This window comes from Pygocentrus nattereri, chromosome 8 (assembly GCF_015220715.1).
Source record: "Pygocentrus nattereri isolate fPygNat1 chromosome 8, fPygNat1.pri, whole genome shotgun sequence".
Lineage (NCBI taxonomy): Eukaryota > Metazoa > Chordata > Actinopteri > Characiformes > Serrasalmidae > Pygocentrus > Pygocentrus nattereri.
In genome coordinates this window covers 15303040-15327945 of record NC_051218.1, presented here as the reverse complement: position 1 = coordinate 15327945, position 24906 = coordinate 15303040, and the positions used below count along the sequence as shown (strand labels likewise).

The window sequence follows — 24906 nt, the reverse complement described above, 5'->3', positions numbered from 1 at the left end:
TGATGTAACAGTTTTAGAGTTGATGATGATGATAATGACAGTAATGACTGCAGCAACATCAACAACATCATCAAATTAATAACAAGAAATAATAACAAACACACATTCTTTTTCTTATTCTAAACACACACATACACATACACACACACACACACACACACACACACACACACACACATATATATATATATATATGGGTGCCAAGACTATATATTTTGGCTATACAAAATTGAGGCTATATATTTCACGTAAGCATGTAGAGAAGCATGGTTTTGCCTCATTTCTTGTTTTTTTTTTTCTCTGTCTGACTTGGTTCCTCCCCTACTTGTGATGTGGAGCTCAAGAGTGAGTGTGTGTGAGTGCATAAGGGAGGAGCTGCATGTGTGTGCTGAGCGAAATCTCTTACCAATCACAGGGGTTTCCCCACCCTCCGTCTCTCTCTGTCCTCACGCACAGGGGCAGGGAAAAGTGCAGGGTGAGGAGAGGAGGAGGCGGAGGAGGGAGGAGGGAGGAGGGAGGAGGGAGGAAAAAAAAAGCTAAGCAGCTTCTGGTTTTGCTTTCAAGCACGCTCCTGCTGAATCGCCTGCCCCCCTGCACACAAAAGCAGCGTGGCTCACATACTCTCAAACAGTCTTACTTGCGCACACACCAGCCGCTGTCACTCTCAGGGAAGAATCACACGCATACACATCTTTCACCTCACCACCTGGGACTCCAACAAGAGCACCTGCGAGGCAGCCGCTCGAGGAGGTCTACATGCACGCTTTGCTGGAGAAACTCATCTGAAGAAGAGGCTGCTGTCAGCACTGCCTGCTGGCTGTGCGCGTCGTGAGTGTGACTTTGTGAGAGGACCTCTACCTGTCACAATGTCGGACGAGGAGTGCCGCTCGCCCATCGGCTTGGACTGCTGCAGCTGCTGCCTGGACCTGGCCAACGGCTGCGAGCCCGAGCCAGGACGTCCTGGCCACGCCAGCCTGGGCAGCCCCACCTCCGTCAACCACTTCAGGCAGCTCCGCGACCAGCTACTTTTCCACAACCTCAACACAGACAAGCTCAACAACATCATGAGGCAGGACTCGCTGGAATCGGTGGTCCGGGACCCCTGCTACCTGCTCAACGAGGGCATCTGCAACAGCAACATTGACCAGACCATGCTGTCTATCCTCCTCTTCTTCCACAGGTACACCATTCTTACACAACAGTTCTGGAAAACTTCTGACCTTATTGTGCCAGAAACTTCCCTCTAGAAACTAGGCTCTTAATCTTAAGGCTTATTGTCTGGAAGGTTCTGTGAATTATTCAGGAAATATTATGAAACAAGTATGAATCGATCTGGACCTACCAAGATGTCTTTAGAGTTTAAGAGGTTAAGCATTATTGTGAGAGTTAGTGTTTTATTTCAATATTTCTATTGTACCACAGTTTTCTTTCAACTAAATCCATAATCTCATATCAATAAGACTGTAAGCACAAGCTAACACAGATATTCAGTAATTAGACCTGCTAAGTAACTCATAGCATAGATTTCTCAATCCATGAATGGAATGCTTCAAGTGATTTGCTTTCTCGCTTAGTTTGAGGGCTTAAGAGAACTTTGGGTGTAAACTGACAATGTATTGAAGAAAGTAATGGATTGAACTTCCTAGATAGAAAAGTTGTCAGCAGCTCTTGCTAGCACATTTTCTGAACATGCACATTACTTTATGGATTTCTCAAACCGATGGAATTTATAAGGCCTTTAACTTTGTTGCACTGAGGAATGTAATGCACTGAATTTGATTCAGATATATTACATCAACAAAATTAATGAAAAAGAAACACAAAACATTCTTGATGCAATGTATTTGGAAATGATGTGAACCTATGAATCAAGTAAATTTAACTATTAATTTAAGTAAAATGCCTCGCAACTTCCACTCACACAGAGAAATCCACGGACAAACCATTCCATCTATTTGAAGAATGCAAATGTACACTGTTGTCTAAACCGCCACTGACATGTAGCTTTGCATTCCATGCACACTGTCTAATCCCTTTATTGTAGACTCCCATGCACAATACACCAATCACAGTGTTGAACTCAATCAATCAAGTTTATCCAAAGACCTTGATATAAAGTGTGTCACCTAGCCCATGGGGGCAGAATTCCTGGGGGAAGTTTAATTACTGCTCATTTCCTGACAGGATGTGTGTTATGCACCAGAGTTAACACTAGGAACACAGATTAATGCCCTGAAAGCAAGGTTATGCTTTAATGGCACTCTTCTCTTAGACTTCAGTATTTTAGAAGAGAGAAATTGCAAAGTATTCTTCACTTAAAAAGTATGCTCTATTTACATTCCAGTCTTAATGTCTGCATGAAGCAACAATTCCAACATCTGACATTTGCATGTTCACAACCTTCAATAGGCAAAGTCTTGGTTCCAAAACTCTGAGAAGCTCATAAACCCACTTCTAATAATTGACAGACTGTATACATAAAGTCAATTGGCAGACAATGAATGCATGCTGACGTGTTGTAACAGATTAAATTGTCAACAACAGATTACACGCAGTTGCCCGTGAGGATTTGGCACCTGTTTGCAATTCAGGATCAAACCAAGAATGATTTTTTTTTTTCCATGAAAACATCCATGCACACAAGCACAGCTTGTAAAATGTGATACAGTTTGACATGTTTAGTCTGGAGGGGCAGTTCCACATGTGAAGAATTAGTCAGATGAAGCCAGGTGAGGAGTACATTCTTAAAGATGAAGCTGCCTTTGGAACAATGCTGTAGAAAAATCACCTTTGTCTTCTTAAAGAACCTTTCAGTGGATAAACAACTGGTTTTCAGTGAACCCAAGATGGTGCACATTTTGCTATGTGTTGGGAGTTGGGATTGAGCATCTGGGAACTCTCTGGGACTACCTGAGAATCACTGCTGTTTGCAAATGACATGTGACCAGCCAAATCTTTTAAAGTTCTTTTCAAAGTTTAAAGAACGTCCACTTAATGTAAAGCTTCTACATCAGGTATAGGTTGTTAATAGAATTGTACGGTACAAGCCAAGATCCATAAAAGAACCTGAAGTTTAACAGTGTAGAAGATTCTGGCAGGATGATAATGATGCTAATGGTGCTCTCGTTACACAGTACCCTCTGAAATCTATATATCTGATAATCTGTGCTTTAATGTCAACCTGAAAAAACCATTTATGGCACATGTATACTTGAGAGACGTCAAGCAGGTCATAAAGTCATAAAAAGCCCATTTTTGTTCCATGGTCTCTGTTAACTCTCTGATTTGATGTCATGAACACCTTTGTACGCGAAGAGACTATCTTAAGATGCCAATTCAGGGCCTGATAATGACCATGGCATCAACACTGGAACTGTGAAGTCAGACATTCTGCAACATTTTGCTTAGTTGCTTTTGAATGTTATGTAAACAGAAAGACTGATTACAATGAACACTAGAGAAATTGCATCATAACTGATGGGAACTTCATTACTATCTGGCTAAACACAATATTAGTAAACCTGGAGCTAGATCCCAGTGACATAAGCAAAACTGAAGCAAGCACAAATTTGTTGAAAGATACATTGAATACTAAGTGCTAGCACTGGTACTGTGGGTAACAGTGGTAGTGATTTTATCTGCCCATACTCTTTCCTGGACCCTGGTGGTACGAATGGGCAAATATCTGCAATATAAACTCCATATATATAAATCCATATATATATCTGCAATATAAACAAAATAAACCACAGCTCAACAGACACAGTGTTATCAACACATCATTAATACCACCTTCACTGGAATCTTTTTATGGTTGGTATTTTTATAGCTCTAAGTAGATCAGTGATAAAAAGGCTGCAAGTTCATTGTCCATCTCTGGGGCTCTCGTTGCTTTATTGCATTAGAAGATGTCATTTTGCTTAAAATATATATTAGGACCATGGTGGTACAGTTAATATTTAATCCACATTATCTTGGTATCCTGCCTGTATTTTATATGTGGCTTTGAAAGGACACAGGCGAGGTTGGATTATCGATTTTGGTTTTATGAGCAGAATTATTGATGTTATGCACAGCAACAGAAGGTATGTGTCCAAACAATGGCGCTTAAGATCATGAGCAGATTTCACAGTCTCCTTTCACAAGCAAAAGTCATTTGTGTTTCTATCACACCCACCATGCTTCAGTAGTCTTTCCTAGAAAAACTATCAAACAGCCACTGTTAATAAATATCCCAGCGCTTTTCGTCTCTCTATGACCGGAAAGGCAATTGTGCTCAACAGTCCAGCACATTTCAAACACGGATATTCTCTGCTTTACGAGGAGTGATATGTTTTTTCCTCTTCATCCTCCTTACATAATATTTCATAAGTTTATTCGTCATTCGCTCCAGAAAAATTCAGCAGAGAAATTCACTCCTAGTAGACCTAATTGGTCTCTGTATTTTTTTTCAGGACTGAAACCCTGAATATTTTTGTGAATACAGTGTTATTGATTTGGCTGAGATAAAAGAGGTGTGTCTTTAATAGATTTGAGGACAGGGAGTAACTGTTTTTTGGCAGGAGCACCTCCGTTCTGCTGGGCTGTGCACAAAAGAACTTTGTGACCTTTTTGCCATGAAAGAAAAAAAAGCCGGAAGAGTTTATTTAATGTGTTAAAAGTCATCTTAGAAGAGATTTTGATAGGACATATACGGTGCTACCATTGCATTTGCAGTGCTCTGCAGTGCAGAATACTATACATGAACTGTAGCTTTTGTGTTGCCTTCATGATCCAGTAGCCTCTTTGAGGATTAGCTCTGGATGCAGTTGTTGACATGAAATATCACTTGAATCTGCAGATGCATATTACTGTGCGTGCCATGTGTAGGACAGGGTTAAAGCTAAAGCCTTTGCATGAGCATGAAATCGATGCATGCAGATCTATCACACTCACTCAGGTTATAGGTCAGCACTAATTTTGACCCCATGTTAGCAAACATAATCTCTGAAAAGGTAATTGCTGATATAAGTCATTAATCAGCACATTCTAAAGCCTAATAACCTCTATTTATCATCTATCACGAGAAGCAGATTGCAGCTTGCAGATAGCAGTGCTGTCACCTTTACGAACCGAGGTCAGTTTGAGATAAAAACGTGTGGCACTGAACTGTTGAAAAAGCTGCCCTTCAGCCTTGCCAACACTCTCTCTATACTGACCAAAGTATTTGCCTGACAAACACAGCCCAGGCCCAACCACTGGGCAGAACATTTTGTTCTCCAGCCTCCGCCTCAAGTGTGAGCTTGGCTGTTATATTCAATATAGAATATTGAAGGCCTATTACAGCAGTTTAGAAGGCAGCAGCAAGCATTAAGCAGCGGCAGCTGTGAAGAGAAACACACGGCCACTGGCACACAAAGATAAACGGCTCAGACGTAGACGTGTCTACAGCATGGACTGAACAAAAACAGCACGCGCTTAGTCGTGTCTACAACACAAACAAAGCAAAAACAACAGCAGCATGGTGGCACTCTTGGGGACCTATGCTCTGTCTCCAGTGTATGGGAGGGAGTGGTGTGCAGTAATAGGAGGCATCCCAGACATCACATGTGGAAAGAGGAGCGGGAACACTGTGGATGAGGGCGTAAAAGGCTAATTTCTCCCACATGAGACTGCGCACTGTTTTCTTCTCATAACTTCCAGCACCAAGGGTTGGAGCATAGGATTGTGTAAACCCCTTTCGATCAGTGTTGTCTTTCTTCATCTTCAAAAAAAAAAAGCAAGCGCTGCTCCTGTTATTAAAGTTGTGCTTATGCCAGCAGCAGTGTTACAATAGCTCATTTGAAAAGCAGAAATTACTGAAGAATGAGGCACATCTTCATGGATTCTTTTGGAGTCAGCGGGGTATTTCTTGAAAGGAACATGGGCCAGACTGGTTACGTAAATGCTTCTGGGGTCATGGAAGGCGGTTGAGGTTTTGGCTGAGGAACTTTCCTTTGAAAGTTGTTTTGAGAAAAGCAAGCCTAGTTCTGCAGGATAGGGTGGAGGAAATCAGGGGCTTTGAGGATCCCAAACCCTGGATCCTTTGAGAATAAACTCCCTCCTACCTCAGACTCTATGGTCTATTTGAATGAGGTGGCCACCTCTTGGAAGGAGATCAGCTGAATACGTTTTCACAAGTCATGGAGGCTGCTCCCATCTGTGTCAATAGAAGTAAGGAGTTCTGGGTAAAATCCCTAAAAGTCAAGTGAGTCAGAGGCACTGTATGAACAGAAGCACTGACTCAGGGTGATCCTTCCTCTGAGGAAATGTAATGGTCTGAGAAAAGCTCCTCATAACTTGAGGACATCCAATATGATTTCATGAAGAGTGTGTAGAAATTTAAAAAAGCAGAGTTTCATATGAAACTAGCAACAAAAAAGCTTGGCACTAGGTGTAATCATTAAATTTTCATATGAATGTGTTCATCCTATAAACTGGGTAGCTATAATATCCTACTGCAATATTTGTTAGAAAATCTGTGTGCTGAAAGTAATGGATTGTGGTTCATGCTAAGCCTTAAAAAAGCTAACTTAAAGATGATAAATGAGTTGATGAGGCAGACCCAATGCCAGAATTAATTGCCTATTGTCTGGGGCCCCACATATTTCACAAATGTTTCTTGCAGCCACAAATTCAATACCCAATTTGACAGGTATAATATTAGTGGATATAATTAGCTGAATCAGATGATTGCAGTTAAAAGGTGTTGGTCTAACACCCTTGGTGTCTACCAGTGGGGTTCTAAGAGAGTAGGTCATTTAAAAGGATGAATTTAATTCGCTTTGTCTCAGAAAAATTGCTGATTGGATATAATTTACTTTCATAATAGTGATTGTGATACAACTCAGCAGGAACATAATGTCTTACTCATAATGGGCCAAGGGGTCATTGGGTCTGGATGCGAAATAGCTTCAGTTGAGCTGTCACAATCGGACAATCATGGACAGAGGTGTATGATATCATTTTAATTGAGCAGCTGAATAGCAGCATTGTTATGACTAGGTCAGTGGAGGGCTTACGGGGAGCCAGGGGCAGGGGGCCAGCTGAGGCTTTTGTTGCCCAGTATAAGGTGCTCCTGTTCACAGAGGCAGGGCTTCAGGCTCTGAAAGCCACTGTCTGCAAGGCACACCCAGCAATGGTATTCACAGGAACACCCAAAACACCTGAACGAATATAGTCAAGCTAAACTTGGTTTCATCGGTAGACCCAACCTTTGGTAAAGTGTAGGCACTGACTAATCACAGCACAATTCACCAGCACTTATGAGTCATACAATGCGTTTAAAACAAAAACTGCTTAAGGGCTTTTCTGTGAAAAAAGGAGTAAAAGAGCAGAATGACATTTTTCTTTGCAGGACAAAATGTTCTCAGAGAGAAAAAGCTATGTCGTTCAATGAAGAACAAAACAGACCCATGAAGCTCATCCAAAGCTGGAGAATTAGTGTACAGGTCAGAGCAATGCTGGCCAGTGGAAATAGCACTGGGTAGCTTGTGAAACACATTGGGGTCATGGCTTTCTGAATAGATAAAACAGAGACTCCTTTTTGGGTGGCTTCAGAGATTTGTATCACACAGACAGTGGAGGACTGATCATGCTCAAGGGATTGCCAAGCCAGCCATGATAATATTTGATCCTGGACATGCAGGAATCCCTAATCTAGTGTAATTGAGCTTGTAAGAAAAATTGGGCAGTCTCATTTCATGAAATCTTCTACCTTGACTCTACTGTGCTAACTTCAGAATGTGCGCAATTCATGAAGTTGTAAAGCCAGAAAGTCAACAAGTGCAAGTACTTGGTTCAGAAGATTTGTGGACCAGAGGGAGTTCACCTTTATCCAAGACATTCTTCGTCATGACCTCAATGGCCCCTGGCAGCCGCAGCCATGGACTGAAATAGCTCACCTATGCTTTCAGACCTGGCACAATGTCCTAAAAAGGCCAAAACCCTGCCATGTCCAACAATCAGGAAAATCTTTGTTCAGCTACCTTCACTTGTAATATAAATCAATATTGTGAAGCCTCTGACAGAATCAGACCGATTAGGCAGACAAATGGGGTTTAAATGAACTTTCAAGGAGCTACGCACACACCCGCCCCCCCTATGTAGTGCCACCTATTTATTACCACTTTTTCCTCTGCTGTTTGTCTACATTGTTTGTAGCTACCACCACATTTGGAGTGGTTACCAACCAAGTATAAGACGCATAAGACGTGGCGGGCGAGGTTGCCGAGCGCTGGCCTGTGGCGAGGTGCCGGCCCACATTTGTCTTATCTACTCACACACAGGCAATGGCATCAATTAAGATAATGCAATGGCCTGTCAGCAGCAGTTATCCTCCATCAGTGCCATATCACACTTATGCAGTCTGCAAGCCTGGGCTGACTCATGCAATCAGGGTTTGTTCACCATGACCTAGACACTAGCACTGAGAAAGGCTTTCTGACATTATAAACATGGCTAATGTACCACTGAACTGCACAAAAAAGACAATAATAACATGTACATTGTTTTAAATTTATTTGAAAAGTAAGTCCATTGAAACTTTTGTTTGCATCATGAATTAACATGTAGAGGTGAAAAATATCCAAAATGAATAGATTTGATTGATTCACTGGATCAGTCTCTATTCTTGTATTGAATTCTTGTGGTATGATTCAGAATTATGCTTTAAGATGCATTCAATACACAAATGTGAAAACCTATGAGTTTTATTTTGACCAAAGAAATATGACCATATACCTTAATGAACATAATTATAATTGATTGTAATAGATTCTAAAAATTGATGCATTTAAATTGCCACCTTTAATTGCCTCACAGTGCATTGCAGCATTGTTACACATGCATGCACAGCTGTTCTGGCTGAGCATTTCCTATGTTTTGGAGCATGTTATGTAATATTAATGCAATTAAATCAACTTGACAGAATTATTGATTTCTTGATACTTCATCTGAAGGAGTTTTTCTTTGTATTTCAACTGGAAAATTTCACTCTCAGGACAATTATGGCACTACTGTAGGAACCATGGAGGCATGTTTACAACAGATGTAAATGTTTCATTTGGCCAGGGTGCCCCTTTAAGTCTAACTAGACACAAACCAGCACAGAATGAAGAGTGAATTTAGCCATGAATGCGAAAGGTACCCTTTAGTTGCACCCAGAGTAGTCTTGCTGCAGTCAAAGGCCTATTGGTACCATGTTTACACTGCTATATAAGATTAACCCGACAAGTCCTGGCCACTCACGGGCTTGGCCTGAATGGCTCAGAACATTGCGTCCCTGCCTGCGTATCCCACGGGAAAAAGTGAATCACTCAGCCATCACAGCTCATCCTTTGTTACGCCAGAGAGCTCCAAATAATGCTTCTCCACAGGCTTGTCCTTTGGCAGCTGGAGGACCATGCCCCTACACACGCACTTGCCTAACAGTTTGTATTCCCACTGCATACCACTGAAATAGTAGGCTCCTACTGGCTTACGTTACCTTACGCTGATGTGCAGGTCATTGTGCGTGCACTGGCTGCTGTAAATTGAGAATGCCATGTAAGTATGCAGTGGATTCTTTCTCTCCAAAACAACTCCTCCTCTTGGAAAAAAAACATCTCTAAACTCTCTGTTTTGGTTTCTTGGCCTTTGATGGGTAATTATAGGAGTTTCTTAAAACACCACTCTCATGTAACGGCTGCAAAACGACTGTGATTTTCTTCAGTGTATGGTTTAGTCCTAGTTCACTATCAATGATAATTTGTCTGCTGTTCCAGACTGTCAATTATTTTAGGATTGGCTAATAAAAGCAGCCTTATTTGTTTAACATGCTGAGTTTGGGTGAACGAACTTCAAGTGTGTGTACAAATAAAACATTAGGCAATAATTCTGGCATGCTGTCTGTAACTTTATGTTCTGATTTTAATCAGAGAGTTAAGAAACTGCACAAGCACCACCCACCTTATCTTACACAACGGTTTCGATAGCATTCAGAAATCAGCCCTGTTGCAGTAAAACACCTTTGCCATGTGTGCAGAAAAACAGAGTAACATTTCTCAAGGCATCACATGACAAGATGGAGACAGAAAGACTATGCCTTCAGCTTAGTTTGGAGAACAAACTCAGTTGAGTAACTGTTACATAGTGTTGCTGTGACACAGACCTTCCTTCGGTAATTTCGTAAATGATGTTGCTTCAGAAAACACAGGAGTGGACTGATTTACACCCAACATTACGCTCATATAATTTAAACTTAATATACCACATATTTCCACTCAGTCAAACAGAGTATATTCTGCACATACCAACGTTAATCAATGTCAACATATTTTCAGTTTGTAAGTCAAACAGCCTTGGCTTGTTTTTTGAGTGTGCTTAGGGGACATAAGGTTTTAAAAGGCTTAACATACAATAAATGTCCAGAAGAAGTCTCCGGTTTGTAGCCTAGACAAACTCTGCTGTCATGGTTAGATGTCCCCGGCTCATGGCCCAGTCAAAGTCTGCTACTGCAATGCGCAGAATTCTCAGGCCAGCAGTGAAAGTTCAAAACAAGACTAATCACAAACATACTACAAACAACACAAAACAGACAACCCCACTGTAAAGTGGCAGCCAGGAATATATTATTCTCATATTGGACACACATAAATGCCTCATTGCTAGTGTCTGAATGCAACCTATCTCTCACAGCAATGTTCCAACATTTAGCATCTAAAGCCTTCTTCAAAGAAATGAGGCAAACTCCTGTTTAATACTTTTACAAACTCACAGTCACGATTGCTGTACTTAAAAATGATTTGCTTAAGTTGCCTTGCCGTCTTCAGTAATGCACGCTGTTGTGGACATTTAACAATTTGTCCTTCCCTTCACAGCCAGTTCTCCTATTGCGATTACTGCAGCTGTGGGAGAATGAGTGCGAGGGCAATGAGAAACCGAAGGCAATAGTTAGGCAACCTTCCTATGGCTTTACAGGAAACAATCAGCCTGTCCTGGAAACACCTTGTTTCATGTCTGTGCCAACTGCCTTCTCCCCTTTCACATATTATTACATGTTAAATTATTATTATTTTTTATTTGCATGTAATTTTCTCTGCCTCTCAAGATTAGTCAACATGAGACATTCGGCCTTTTAAAAAGTCCGTATGGGGTTGTTTGCCCAGTGAAAGCCAGATTCAGAAAGAAAAACAACACTTTGAGGCTCGTCGTTTGGGATCGTTTCAGTCCAGCCTGCTGTCGAAAGAGCGCCCTCTGCCAAGTTCTCAGATGCTGTGATTGTCTTTGGCATTGGCCCAGGTGAAAAGCAGGCTAAATGTGCCAAAAGTACAGGCAAGATGTATCCTGCCTGACCTTCTGCCTCTACGTATTGTTGCCAGAGGTACATGGCTGGCGTTAGCATGGAGCGCTACCACATTTGCATGTACTAGTTCCACTGCTATGATATAAGGACTAATTGCTGACTCAATTTAATTAGTTTGTGGCAGCATTCTTTCCACCGAGATGTCATAGAGTAAAATAGCAATGTGGGACAGCCTGTTTGCTGACACGGCAGCAAATGCTAATAGTTAGGCAAATGAATCAACAGAGCAGCTAGGTCTGGTACACAGAACACTGCTTAAGAGTCCAGCTTAAGCTCTGCCAAGGAACCTGAAAGACTTAAGACTGGAATGTGAAACTGCTGATGCTTACTACCCTGTATAAAGCACTGAACAGTTTTCTTTCAGGCTAGCACGCTTAGCTCTGGCCTTTTTCTGAGACCAACCATATACATATACATCTTATTTGTTGAAATTAGCAACTTGGTTATGGGCAGTTAACTCCTGAACCATTTAAAGTTGCAGTTTTTGCTGGAGATTACAGAAGCACGTCATATTTTATTTGAATTATTTCTCACTCATAGCTCATTGTTTTAGTACATTACAGATTAAATTCCTTCAACTAGATAATCCATACAAGCTTCATTCAAACATTGCATTTTATTCAGACTGACGGTTTTTTAATACTGAATGGCTTGTCATTTGAAGCTGTATCAAACTTGATGACACTAACAGCTTCTGGAGCTGACTGTGTTTTTTTTTTAGTTTGGGTTTACTTTTATACAGTACCACATCTGCAGCAAATGATGAGACTAGGCACTTGACACCTCTGAGACTCGAGATTTAGACTCACATGAATTGACATCTGGATATTTTACTATGATTTGAATTTGATAGACAACCATCCTCAGACTCAAACCTGTCTATATGGAATTTAAATGAATGTAAACATAAGTAACTTCATAATTCTATAACTTAATTCATTTTAAATATTATAACCAAACAATGTTAATTTATCAGGGTAACTGCTATGAAATTGAAATATTTGGAAGCTACAACAGTAGCGAACTGAAGTGTTGGCCTACATACAGGTCCATGCATGTATGTCCATCTCAGACTTCTGGAAAGTCTGAGAAAGAAAATAAAAAAAACTGAGAGTGGAAGGAAGCTGTCCACTCGTTGGCCCAGGGTGGGTACTGGGTTTGGGTAAAATAAGATCATGGAAATTTGTAATTGAGGAAGTCTTTGTTCCTGTTCATAATGTATGGCTGTGCTCCATACATAGTATGGCCTAAGGAGTTCCTGTTTTAACACTCCAAGAGTACAATGTGCTTTGTAATCCCACAGAATTGCTACAAAAACACATGTTCCAGGAAAGAAAGACATTCTGAGGAGTGTGCATTCTCATAATTACCTGTAGTCTGCCGTCTCGACAAGAAGTGCGTATTCTCCTTCAGATTTAAAGCACTGAGGTGAACATAGTGAAGTCAGGTCCAAGTTCACAGTCATGTTTAGATTAGTGAAACATTCAGATACTGAGAACATTTAATAATAACTAATATTCACTTTCAAGAGTCAGTGAGCCAATTCACCACTTTTAGCTCCATACAATGCAAATCAACACAACAGAAATGGAGTTTTTTCACATTTTTAGCTTTTATCAGTGGCTTTGGAAAGCCAAGACGTGCAGTGCAACAACATATTTTCATGTATTAGGTCTAGTATGTTGTTGGCTTTGACTACTTTCGTGCTGAATATAGAGAGATGGAAAAAAAAACTCATGTTATTGGATCTGTCTGATGGTATCATCTTACTTATACTTTATTTCCCCATTCAAACTAACATCACACCTAAAACAGAAAGAAAGGGCACATATAATAGAAATGCCTCAGTAAGTAAGTGGAATCTAATATAATACAAAGAGAGTTTTATGTTTATTGTATTTCTACCTGCTATTGATTAGATTAATGGTCCAAGTAGACACTTTACATAAAAAAACAGGTGACAGCAATAAGAGCAAGTGTTAAGGACACAGCTGTGATAATGGTCGTTCTTTTAGCTAGTGCTTGACATGACATTGAATTAAATGGATTTCACACTTTGGATCTTTTAAGCTTTGCCAAACACTGTTTGCTTCAATAGCTGCCTGATTCTTTGCTTAGAAAAAACATTATGTGGGTTTGTTAAAGGCCTTCAAGCTTGTGTTTACTGGCATGCTCTCTAGAGACCGCTTTCAATTTTGCCTTTCATCTCAATCAAGCCCTGAAGTGGTGCATCAGTTTCACGATGGTGCTCGTGTTAAGTGTTTTGAATGCAGCCAATTGATCAAAGTCTTGTAATGCATATCATGTCTAGGCCATTAAATACCCTTGTGCTTATTAGCTCCTTCTGAGTCTGGACAAATGCCTTTGGATGTGTCGCTAGAAGTGAACTGAAATTCTAGAAGGTCTTATCTTATGGCCGTCACCATGGCTACGAGGAGAGCCATGGGCAATGGCAATTGCAGAATGGGAGTAGTATTCCAGAGTAAGTTCCTCGCTTTGGCCATCCTGCGCCAGCACGATTCTTGTGAAGGGTAATGTGTGATGAACAGATTAAAGAATTAAAGTCTGCTCCATAAGATGATCCACTGATAAGAGGCTAATGATTTTCCATGTGTCAGCATGTTCATTCATGTGACCGGTGACAGCTTAATATGAGAATCAACATGGGCCTCATGCATACATGTGAAAAGGATAAAGGATAAATTATAAATGCTTCATCCTTAAAATGCTCCAGAAATGACATTAGTGACGCCTATGCAATCCACTCTGAATGAAAGGAGAACACATTGAATTTGCATGATTGATTCCCACACAAAAATAAATTTGACGTTTTAGGCCATAATTGCATTGATGCTTATATTATATTTATGTGGAAAACACTGGGCCTTCATAGAAAGCCTAATGATTTCTTCAGAATTAAAAAAGGCAAGCCCCCCGATTTGTCAGGCTTTCAGGAACTGAACTGAAGGCCTAATGTGTCAGATTACACACCAGTATCAGTAAGAACTGACAGTGGAATCATAGTCTGATTTACAATTGATAGGACCACTTCCACTCTGGGTCTTCTGAAGGTCCTAGATACATCACTGACTATGAGTACAAGTGGTAGACTTATCAAATAGTTTTAGTAATACGGAAAAAAGGGGGAAAAAACCAAAACCAAAACCTTTCAATCATTCAATGACAATCAAGGCATTTTTAGAGATCCAGTTTGTTCAGGAAGTTGGTTCCTCGCAAAATCACATGTTATTTTCAATCTCAACTGCCAACCAGACATGAAGTTCACAAAACAAGGCCTTAATGGTCCACTGATGGTGAAATCGCTGTGAAAAAAAAATATTAAAACACAGGAAAAAGCCGCGCCCTTTGTTACACCTGATATCTTCTTAGTGCTGCTGCCTTGTCTTGTTCATTGGCACCATTTTTTCCTTTTAAAAACTCTTCCAAGGTGATTGTGTTTTCTACAGTTTACCTAAAGAACTGGGAGTACAGCCAAGTCCACTATCAGAGGAAGCACAGCAGAACAACAGCTGTGAGAGCCCTCGCTCCCGCCTCTTTCTCTTCCTCATTTTTTTAATTTCCCTCTTTCAGTGTTCTCTCGCTCAGCCATCCCCTCCCCCCCATCCCACACAGCCGTCAACTGTCTCAGACAGTGACACAGGACACCCTTCGCACGAACATTAGTCGAAGTCACATCACGCAAGCGCCTGGAGCTGAAAAATGTTTTAATGGCACCATAAACAGTGGGTGTCATTGCTGTGTCCAGTTCCAGCGAAAATCTTCAAAACGAAACTTGTCACCACCTTAATAACGAAACGACTACTGATAATAAAACAATAATAATACAGAATCCTACATGCTGCCTAATAGTGGACAGTGGCTATGGTAATATATGGCTATAATGCCGTACTAATCTACTGCAATAATGTATCTGAACAAAGTGACTTTGTTAATGATAAACTCATTTAAAAAGGATAAATAAATGTAAGCAAAATGTTTACTAGTTCTGAAATGAATTATTTGCAGTACAACCTCTCAAAATGCACATGCACACAGACTTTGTTAAAGTGCACACCCAAACAGAGAAAGAGTGTACCGAAACAGCTCTAACAACTTTAAGCGCTCAGGTCATGTCCACGGCTCCACAACAATGTATTGAAGAGAATCCATACACTGTGTGTTTTGGATACAGTTCAGTCGTGTTGTTCTTCCTCAGGAAATGCATCAGCAGAGAACACTCAGCAGCATCTTAAAAGTGCAGGGACCTCAACCGCTGCTTCCATGCTCATGTCACTGGGGAGCTGTCTAATAATAGGTCCTTTCTGTGGCCGTTTGCTGTCCTCATATGAGGGTCATGCACAGGCTTGTCCTGCAATCTGTTTACACACCGCGTTGCCAGGAAACTCCTGGTTACCAAGTTTGTATACAGTTTGAGGCACATTGGTCGTGAAGCCTAATCTCACTGTAATCTCATTGCTAGGCTGGACCATGGCTGATTATTTCATGCTATACTGTATGTCATAACAGTTGGTTACTACATACTGCAGCTAGGCAAAATGACTTTGTTAATGTCTCAATTGAAAACCATAACTACACTTGAATATATTACAATATGGGTAATGCTTTCTTTTACACTCCCCTAAGTTCTGGGTATTTATTCTAGGTGCTAGGTCATTATTTTTGGCAATGTGATGGTCAGTGTCAAGCTAGTCTAGCTAAATTACACTGAAATGCCCAACAGATTCCAGGAATGTATTTGACGCATATGGAAAACAATCTCCAACAGTGCTAGGTAATTATGCTGGGTAAAGGTGAAGTAAGCACCCAGACAATCTACCCATTTTACACTGAAATTCCCAAGATTCTTATTATTGGAAATAATGTAGCATATCAAGGTGGTAATTACACATACACCCACAATAAATTTCACTGTACTGCTGTAACTACAAAAAGACAAAAAGTGTCTTTAGTTTTTTGCTGCACAAATATACACTCACTTCAGTTGCTTGTTAACACAAATAGCTAATCAGCCAACCACATGGCCGCAACTCAATGCATTTAGGCATGTAGAGGTGCTCAAGACAACTTGCTGAAGTGCAGGCCGAGCATCAGAATGGAGGAGAATGGTGATTTAAGTGACTTTGAACGTGGCATGGTTGTTGGTGCCAGACGGGCTGGTCTGAGTATTTCAAAAACTGCTGATTTTCACGCACAGCCATCTCTAGGGTTTACAGAGAATGATCAGAAAAAGAGAAAATATCCAGTGAGCGGTCAGTTGTGTGGACAAAAATGCCTTGTTGATGTGAGAGGTCAGAGGAGAATGGGCAGACTGGTTCGAGATGATAGAAAGACAACAGTACTCAAATAAATAAACAAAATCTCTGAGGAATGTTTCCAACACCTTGTCGAACGTATGCCATGAAGAATTAAGGCTGTTCTTAAGGCAAAAAGGGGTCCAACCTTTTACTAGCATGGCATACCTAATAAAGTGGCAGTTCAGTGTATACCACTCAGTTATTTTTACTAAATTAGCACCATGCCTGAATAAACATCACCTTGTCAGTGTGGATAAGTGGTGAAAAGTGATGAAAAGAATTACATTTTGATTACACTGCTCTATCAACCATTCGAGCACACACCGTTTATGTACTCTCCTATGAAGGCTGACAGACGTGCTGACAGGGGTTGAGGACAGTCAACAGTCAGTATCAGTGGTGCATGCAGAAGCACAAAGGGCAAGGGCAGAGGCCTGAGAGACAGTGCAAACAGAGCTTTACCGCCGAGCAAACAGACGGATCACAGCTAGTTCTGCAGAGACGCCTTACCTTGTTTCTTGCCCGAGGGCATTCCTGATGTCAGTGCACAAAGCCCGACACCTTCAGCCATGCCAGAAATAGCTCCGAACCAGACAGCAGGCAAGTCAGTCGCAGACATGTCAGAGACGTGTTAATTACAGGGCGGGCCAGGCGACGGCACACTCGCATGCTTCAGGCTGCAGGAGCTTAACATGTTGACACAATAAGGAGATCATGACAATCAGTAAGTGTAGTGGCACCAATGGTAGTTAGCGATAGGGCGGCATTGCAGGGTGGGCTGGAGAAGTTTGAACGAGTCAAAAGTTTGGTGACAAAGGGATAAAAAAAACCTTAACAAATATTAAAGTAGCAAGATTGTATTCTATGCTATTTTGGATCATTTCTGTTGGCATTGATTATAAAATATTATGCAATACAGCTGGTATTTTCAAAATAAGTATATTAAAAACAGGAAAAAGTAGGTGTCATAATAGCGTCACAAAAAGGAGGTGAAAAATAAACCGTATGTTGTATGTTGATATTTGCAAAGTTTAAGAGGTTTAACTACACATTCATAAAAAATAAAATAAAAATACTGCCTATTTGGTGCAGTTTTTCCAGGCTTTGCTCAGAGATGCTCTGTCATCCCGTGCAGCCCTAAACGTTTCATGGATTTTATACACACATTGCACAGTGCTATCTCAGTAAAGGCTGTTTTTGTCACTGTGCTTACTGTGCAGCCACTCTAACTCTATTTGTTCCTGATGTGTGTGAGCTTTTGACTGGTAGTGGGATGACAGTGGGATAAAAAGCCATTTTGTGTTTCTCAAGAAAAAGATTTAAAATTGAATTTAAAAGTGAAAGAGTGATGAAAGGTCTGAGATGTTTTCAAGATTAGAGGAGTCTTTGGGTGTGGCTGGCCTTTTTTCATTGTTTTCACTTCTCTAAAAGCCGTCTCAATGAGCCTGAAATTGTCCAAATGACACACACACACACAAAATATGGATGAAAAACATCTATAATAGTCTAAAATATAATTATTTTTACTTTTGTGTTCAGAGCCTGGTTAGGGGACATACTGTGCCATGCTGGGTGACAGAAACTGCCAGCTTTTCTTCCCTCAGAGCCGGTCGACTTTTTCCACTTCACCATATAATGGATGTGACCACTTCTATCCTGTTTGAACTGGGATCAGACTTTCCATATGGGATGAGGAAAAAAAAAACAAACTAAAGATGACTCAAAGCTCGTTATGTAACAGTCACTGGCAAAGAGTGTGAGAGGGCAAAGAATTGCAGTGTGTGTAAACACAACAGAACACTCAGACATCGTTTGCAATAGCGTTTGAAATTTTGTTAGTGTTAAAGTTAAAAAAAAGAACAATAAATATCTTTTTTTTGTGCTTAAGAGTTTTTCTATTTTCAAGAGAAATCAAATGGTAACAAAAAGCATTAAAACGTTCCTGCCCAGTCAAATGCTATGAACAACAACAACACCAACAACAACATCTACCACTTTTCATTTATTTATTCATTAAAGTTATTCATTTTCTGGATATATTTCTGGACATTAGATATACGGTAATACACTTTGATCGGAAATGAAAAATGAAAGAAAACAAGTTTATTATATTTAGTATTTTTTTAATTCATGTTTTCTGTATTTTATTCTGACACTGAGAAATGAACTTGAAATTGGACTGGACTGGAAATTGAAAGAATGCATTTAGTACGGTGTACATTCATTCAGTCAAGCAGATTAGCTTTAGCATTGCCATAATACACTATTGTATACACAGATTATCGGCATTCGGTTGGATGGCAGCATAGTTAGTCTATACAGAACCCGGAATGTATAACATGGGCTAATGCACAGTCTTCACCTCTGCTGACCCCTGTGTATGTAGCGTGTTTCTGGAGTGTTGGCAGAGTGCCAGCATCTGTCCGTCTTTGTGGGAACCACCTCCAGTACGTCTGCACTTCCAAATTGTTGTGGAGATAGCATGACAGCAAGCTGGCTCTGAGCTCTGCCTACGTGTGCAAATCCTACACATCAGCTAGCCCCATCTCTGCTCTGTTCTTTTCACCTGCATGCTTCTCTCTGCCTGGTTAACTCCAGTCTTAGCTTTTACGTCACTGCCTCGGCTACCTGAACTTGTATCATTTTTTTTTCTGTTCATGCCTTCAAACCGTTAAAACCCCTCTTGCTAATGCTACGAATGCACCTAAGAGGTACACTGCAAAAAGTATGCACATTGAAACGTGTGCATGTCTTCATTAATAATACATTAACCATCAACATACAGTGACGTACACATTTGAGTGAAATAAATTCAGTGCATTGTTTTGAGATGCGCATACAAAGAATATACAAAAGAAAATACAAGACTACAATTGTGCAACATATGATAGCACACATGCCGGCAGTGAAAGGCTAGATTTCAGTCAGATCAGAGAGCTGCACAGAGTTGGCTGCTTCCTCTGGAATGTCTCTCGAGCTAAGCTCCATTCATGGCAAGAAGCAGGGCTGAGAATGCGTGTGTGGGGCAGCTGGGTGGAAAGGGAGAGGGAGGTAAGAGGAGGCAGCCTGGGCCAGGTGCACTAAATCTGCCCTGCCTGCAGCCTGCAGCCTGACAGCAAACACTGAGCCTGAGCGTGTGCCTCTGCTTTTATAGCCTCTAACACTTTCACTCACTGTTCTCGCTGAGATACTGAAACGACCAGTTTAGGAAGTGCAAACAAACTTTATATGTCCTTTTGTGTCTGTGCATCCTGTAAAGTCTCTGTGCACAATAGACAGCATCTTTTAAAACTCTTTAAGCTTCGAGCATACTGCAAAGCTGGAAACATTTTCTTTTGAAATTTGAATATTCACTGCTGTCACTTTTCAATGAAGCAACATACCTGCAAAGGTTTTGATAAATTAAAACAACTGTCTGTTAATACTTTGATGATAGTTTGAATTAATCAGCTTCATGTTCAACAAAGGTTCTCAGGTAACACTTTATTGGAACTACATAAACAAGCTATAAATATGTCATAAATTGTCATAAGGGAACTCTACTTGTGGGTCATGAGCATTAAGGCTGACCTGGACATAATAATGACAGCATATGACATCTGACATGACAAGGCATATGGCATGATAATGTCAGTGGCAGGGTTCAACTAAAGTGTTACTGCATCTCCTTTGCTATGGATAGTTGGTTTTAAATAAAAATTCTTTATTTTTTTTTCCTAAACTACTGTTAAAAGGTTGTAATTTCTTTTAGTTTTACATAAGAAGAAAAACACATGCCCTTTACATTGTGTGAGCATTTTATGATCAATTGAGCAATAAAAATGATCCAAAATTACTTGGTGTAAAAACCCATTATGTTAATTTCCATTAAAGAAAGTAATCATAATAATACTCTCGACAATGGTAACTAGTTTCTTATGACAGCAGTGAAATAGCACCACATTATTAGGCTAATAAATTCATATTGAGCTAATAGGTCGACCTCTTGAATGTGTTAGCCAGGTAAGCAGTTATTAGTCTAACTAAAGATGTATTATTCCATAACTACTATGAAATTACTGTATACATGCTCCATCCACAACCCACTATCAATGCTCCACCCACAAATACTTTCTTTCATAACATCGATTATGAGATTGGGCAAGCTTAACAGAAAGTTGCCAAATATGACTTTCAGTCTGTGATTTTAGGTTGGACTTTAGATTGGCAATGTAATGTTGCTATTAAGGTTTCCAGTTGGGCGACTGGTAGCCTAGGAGTGGTGAGCCTGCACCTGGAAGGTAGCAAGTTCAAATCTCAGGGTGGACTGTGTATACCTGCTTGAGCCTTTGGGCAAGACACTTAAACCCCACTGCCTCAGGTGATGCTGGTCATGCTGTGCTACTCCAAGCCTGGGCATAGTTAGGCTGCAAAATGACATATTTCCTACATACAAAATTCTGTGCAACCAAGCTGAGCTGCATTGTTGTAGTTAATCAAATGTGTGCCACCATGTTAACTTTATCTCAATTACAAGAGGAAGGAATTACATGCAATCTGTCCTACTAGGGCGATCTTTCACATATATACAAAATAAGTATCATTTGAATCTGCATATTTTCACAAATCATAATGTTGAATGGGATTTTTATATTCTGAAAATCTTGTCCAACCTAGCAACTGTTGCCATATAAAATGCACATTTGTGGGCAGAGCATGGATAGATATATATGGGCCCTTGCAGTTAAGATACTGCAATTTAAAAACAAAACATGATTTTTTTTTGCTTAATAGAGTCTGAAAAGCTAAGTGTCCCCATACTATTGCAGGGCGCTGTATAATATAAGGTGTAAATAAAGCATTACTCTTTAGCTTGTGGTCTGTAAGGTAACTGATACAAAAGACATTGACAAATGCAACACAAGCCCAACATGCTTTGTTCTCTTCTGTCCCGTTCTACATTATTCAATTCGCTAAGTACAGAGATATTAATGAAAGCTTTGATGTGACTAATTGGAGCGTGAATAAGCCATTTGCCTGATCAAATAAGTTACTTCACAATAAATGCAGAACCATTTTAGCTGCAATTCATCAACGTCAGTTGTGGTCGCTCATATTTCCAGAGAACACCTTGTCATCTTGTGGCTTGCCTTTTTTCTCTCACTCCTGTCCCGTTGCTAATTGCACTTTGTGCACATGAGGTAATGAACTCATTAAAATGTGGCTGTCAAGAGACACAGCGAAAAGAAATATTGAATTTCAATACATTTACATTTATTTTCAGTCCTCATTGCCTGCAGCAAATAAACAAGTCATCCTCCAGACTGGAGACACTGAACAGTACCTGAGAAAATGAGTAAGATGTGGTGCACGTAACCCATGTAAATATATGTGGTCGAGTCTATCTGGAGGGGAAATGCACTAATGAGTGAATTTGGGCATAGGCTTTGAGGCCTATGAAACCTCACTCTGCCCTCCGTGCTAATGCCAGCCAGTCTGCGTGAGAGCAAGTGCTCTGACATCAAAATTGCGCAAACCCACCTTCCTCCTGGCACGTTCTCCCTCTGCCCGGGCCAAAACACAGTGGCCGAGCGCTAAGCACTGCCGCTTTGAAAGCAGGAAAGGCAGGGGCTCCTTGACCACCCAAACAAATTCCCTGTGGCGTGCCCCACACCTCCTCTAGACCAGCCATGCTGGTCAGTGACGTTATGCACTGCAGGGCAGGAAAAGGAAAACTAGCATAAGCATAAGTCTGAATTATGTAACTGTAAAACCTTGTGAAAACTTGAAAATGTGCTGCGAACCCTTAGAAATCACAGGTTTGTTTTATACTGTTGTTTTATACTATTTAAACACACAAATGCATTATGGGTAACATTTTGAGCATGTAGCACTGGTGTTATAAACGTTATAAAAGTTTTTTGACACTGAGAACTAAAACTACAGAAATGCTTCTAAATAGTCTCAGTGTGGGACAAATTGTCATTTTAATTATAAAAAAAAAACAGAAGCATTGTAATAGGTTTGTTAAAGGTTTGGATTTTAATGTTTGTGAAGTGTACAGATGTTCATTTTCTCCACTATAATTCAGATTAATTACAAAGGGTAGTATTAGCACTGAAGTAGCATTTTATCAGCATCTTTGAGCATAAAGAAATCCACACCAGTAGTAACACACCAGTGGTTGGAATCACGCATTTTAAAACTGGATGGGAAATAATGTACCTAAAGGTAAGGCTCATTGTTATATAATATGAGATTTTTACTGTAACCTCTTAAATGGCCAGGTTTTTTCAAAGGTAGTCGAAGTCCCTGTAGTTACTGAAAAATAAGCATTAGAATGTAATACGCCTGGGAGTTTAGGGGGTTAAGCAGCATATTATTATCATTAATACCAAGCTAAAGATAAATATATCCTAATATAATATATTAATATAGGCTAAATATTTATTGGCTGAGTGGAAAGGCCGGCACAAGCTTATATATATATATATATATATATATATACTTATGTGTCACTATTAACAAATGAAAAGCACATATCAAAAACGTACAGCATTTTTTTCTTTCCACAGAACAAGACTGTATACACAACAATAACTTTTCAAATTTAAATCATAATGAAGTATCTCCATTTCTCCAAACACTAGCTTACAATTGGCATGTTTGACAGAATATATGTGCTTGTTGGGGTTAGAACCAAGTTTTGTAAGAGAGATCATCTCCTGGAGTGGGACAAGGCAACCCTGGTGTACACAAACATACACTTAAGAAAATGGAGTACGACAGGCCTTTTTGTGTAGCCACCATCAATTTTTAATGGTGCATTTAGCTTTTGTCAAACCTTAAAACTGTACACACAGTCAGGCCCATCCAGAAGCTGATGGGTACAGAGATGCTAGCCACACTCTTGCATACATGCATTACAGAATCAAATGATGCTGGGGAGCCAGTGTTCAGGCTCGTGGCTTCCTCAGGCCAAGCTGCAGATGGGGTCAGTTATATAAGGCTGCCGTGACAGCAGGACCCTCTTTCTTCAGAAGCAGCTCTCTGTGCAGCTGAGCCCATAGGAGGCCATTGTGTAACAAGAGGCATCGATGAGTGCAGCCCGTGAGCGCTCACGCGTGAGTAATCCACTCCGATGTTTCTGGGCCTCCGCAGAAAGTAATGCATTATTGAGCTTATTTGCAGCAGTGTGGCTGCTGCTGCATGGCTGCGGTCACATCTGGTATCCATTTTCATACCTGAGCAACAGGGGCCAGTTTGCATGCGAACTGTAGATACTGACCAACTATACAGTAGCCCCATCAGAGACGTGCTGTACAAAGTTCCTCAAGGAATCCACTCTGCTTTCAGGAAAAAAAACATCTTTCTTTAAGGTGAACTCAGATGAACCCCCTATAGGTCACTCCTGGCATACATGCCGTGAAAGAAATTCAGTGAAACGAGAGAAATTCTGTCAGTGTGGTTTCTATACTTATGTCATGTCATTAATTATATAATTAATACATAACGTAACGTGAATACAAAGCTAAATGACAATAATAACTCAACAGTAAACCACAGCATTACTAGGAATGCTTATATTCAAGTATACCCTTCCGTGCCCAGATAGTGAAAGCATAATTCCCTCTAAGACACTGAAAAGATTGATAGAAGCTAATCAGATTGGTGAAGCTGATTTGAGTAATTTGCGATTGGGCTACATGGTATTCAATCATGCAACTTTACTTGCCTTCAGCTGTGGGAAAATATTTTGCTGCCTTTACATTTATTCATAAGATGTTCAAAATAGCACTTTTTCCATGACACAAAGCCGTACAAGAGGGATTCTTTTAGCACTTGATTTCTCAAGGCAGACCTAGAGTGCAAACATAGTCTGTACTCTGAACATTTTTGATGAAGAACATATATGTCCAGGGAAGACTATGCTAATATGGCAATGAATCACAACTTCAGAATGTTAGCATAGTACTGACATTCACCAAAATTACACTCACAATAATCTACATAAAGAGGCTTTAAAAAGCCATACATATGTTTCATGCTAACTTTATACATTTATATTACAGTTTTTGTCAGGTACCAGGGCCAACCGAACAAGTTCAGATGGTGGGAAGTTCAGTTTTATGCATTACTAAATCAGATGAGGTTGTACCACACACAATAGTCTGTAGCTTAGTAGCCAGTGGCATACTTATGAGTGGGCCCTGTCACTTTTGTTATTGGCCCACCAAAAATGACTGAATA

General features: G+C 40.3%; 1 protein-coding gene across 1 annotated transcript in view; it reads left to right on the top strand.

Annotated features, from left to right (window-relative positions):
- The first annotated feature begins 541 nt into the window (after nucleotides 1–541).
- The window catches only part of tsc22d3 (TSC22 domain family, member 3), a 38193-nt gene continuing 13828 nt past the window's right edge, over nucleotides 542–24906 (top strand). The window contains exon 1 of the mRNA XM_017689965.2: nucleotides 542–1180. Coding sequence (XP_017545454.1) covers nucleotides 867–1180 — 314 coding nt within the window. The 5' untranslated portion in view covers nucleotides 542–866. The remainder of the gene's footprint in view (nucleotides 1181–24906) is intronic.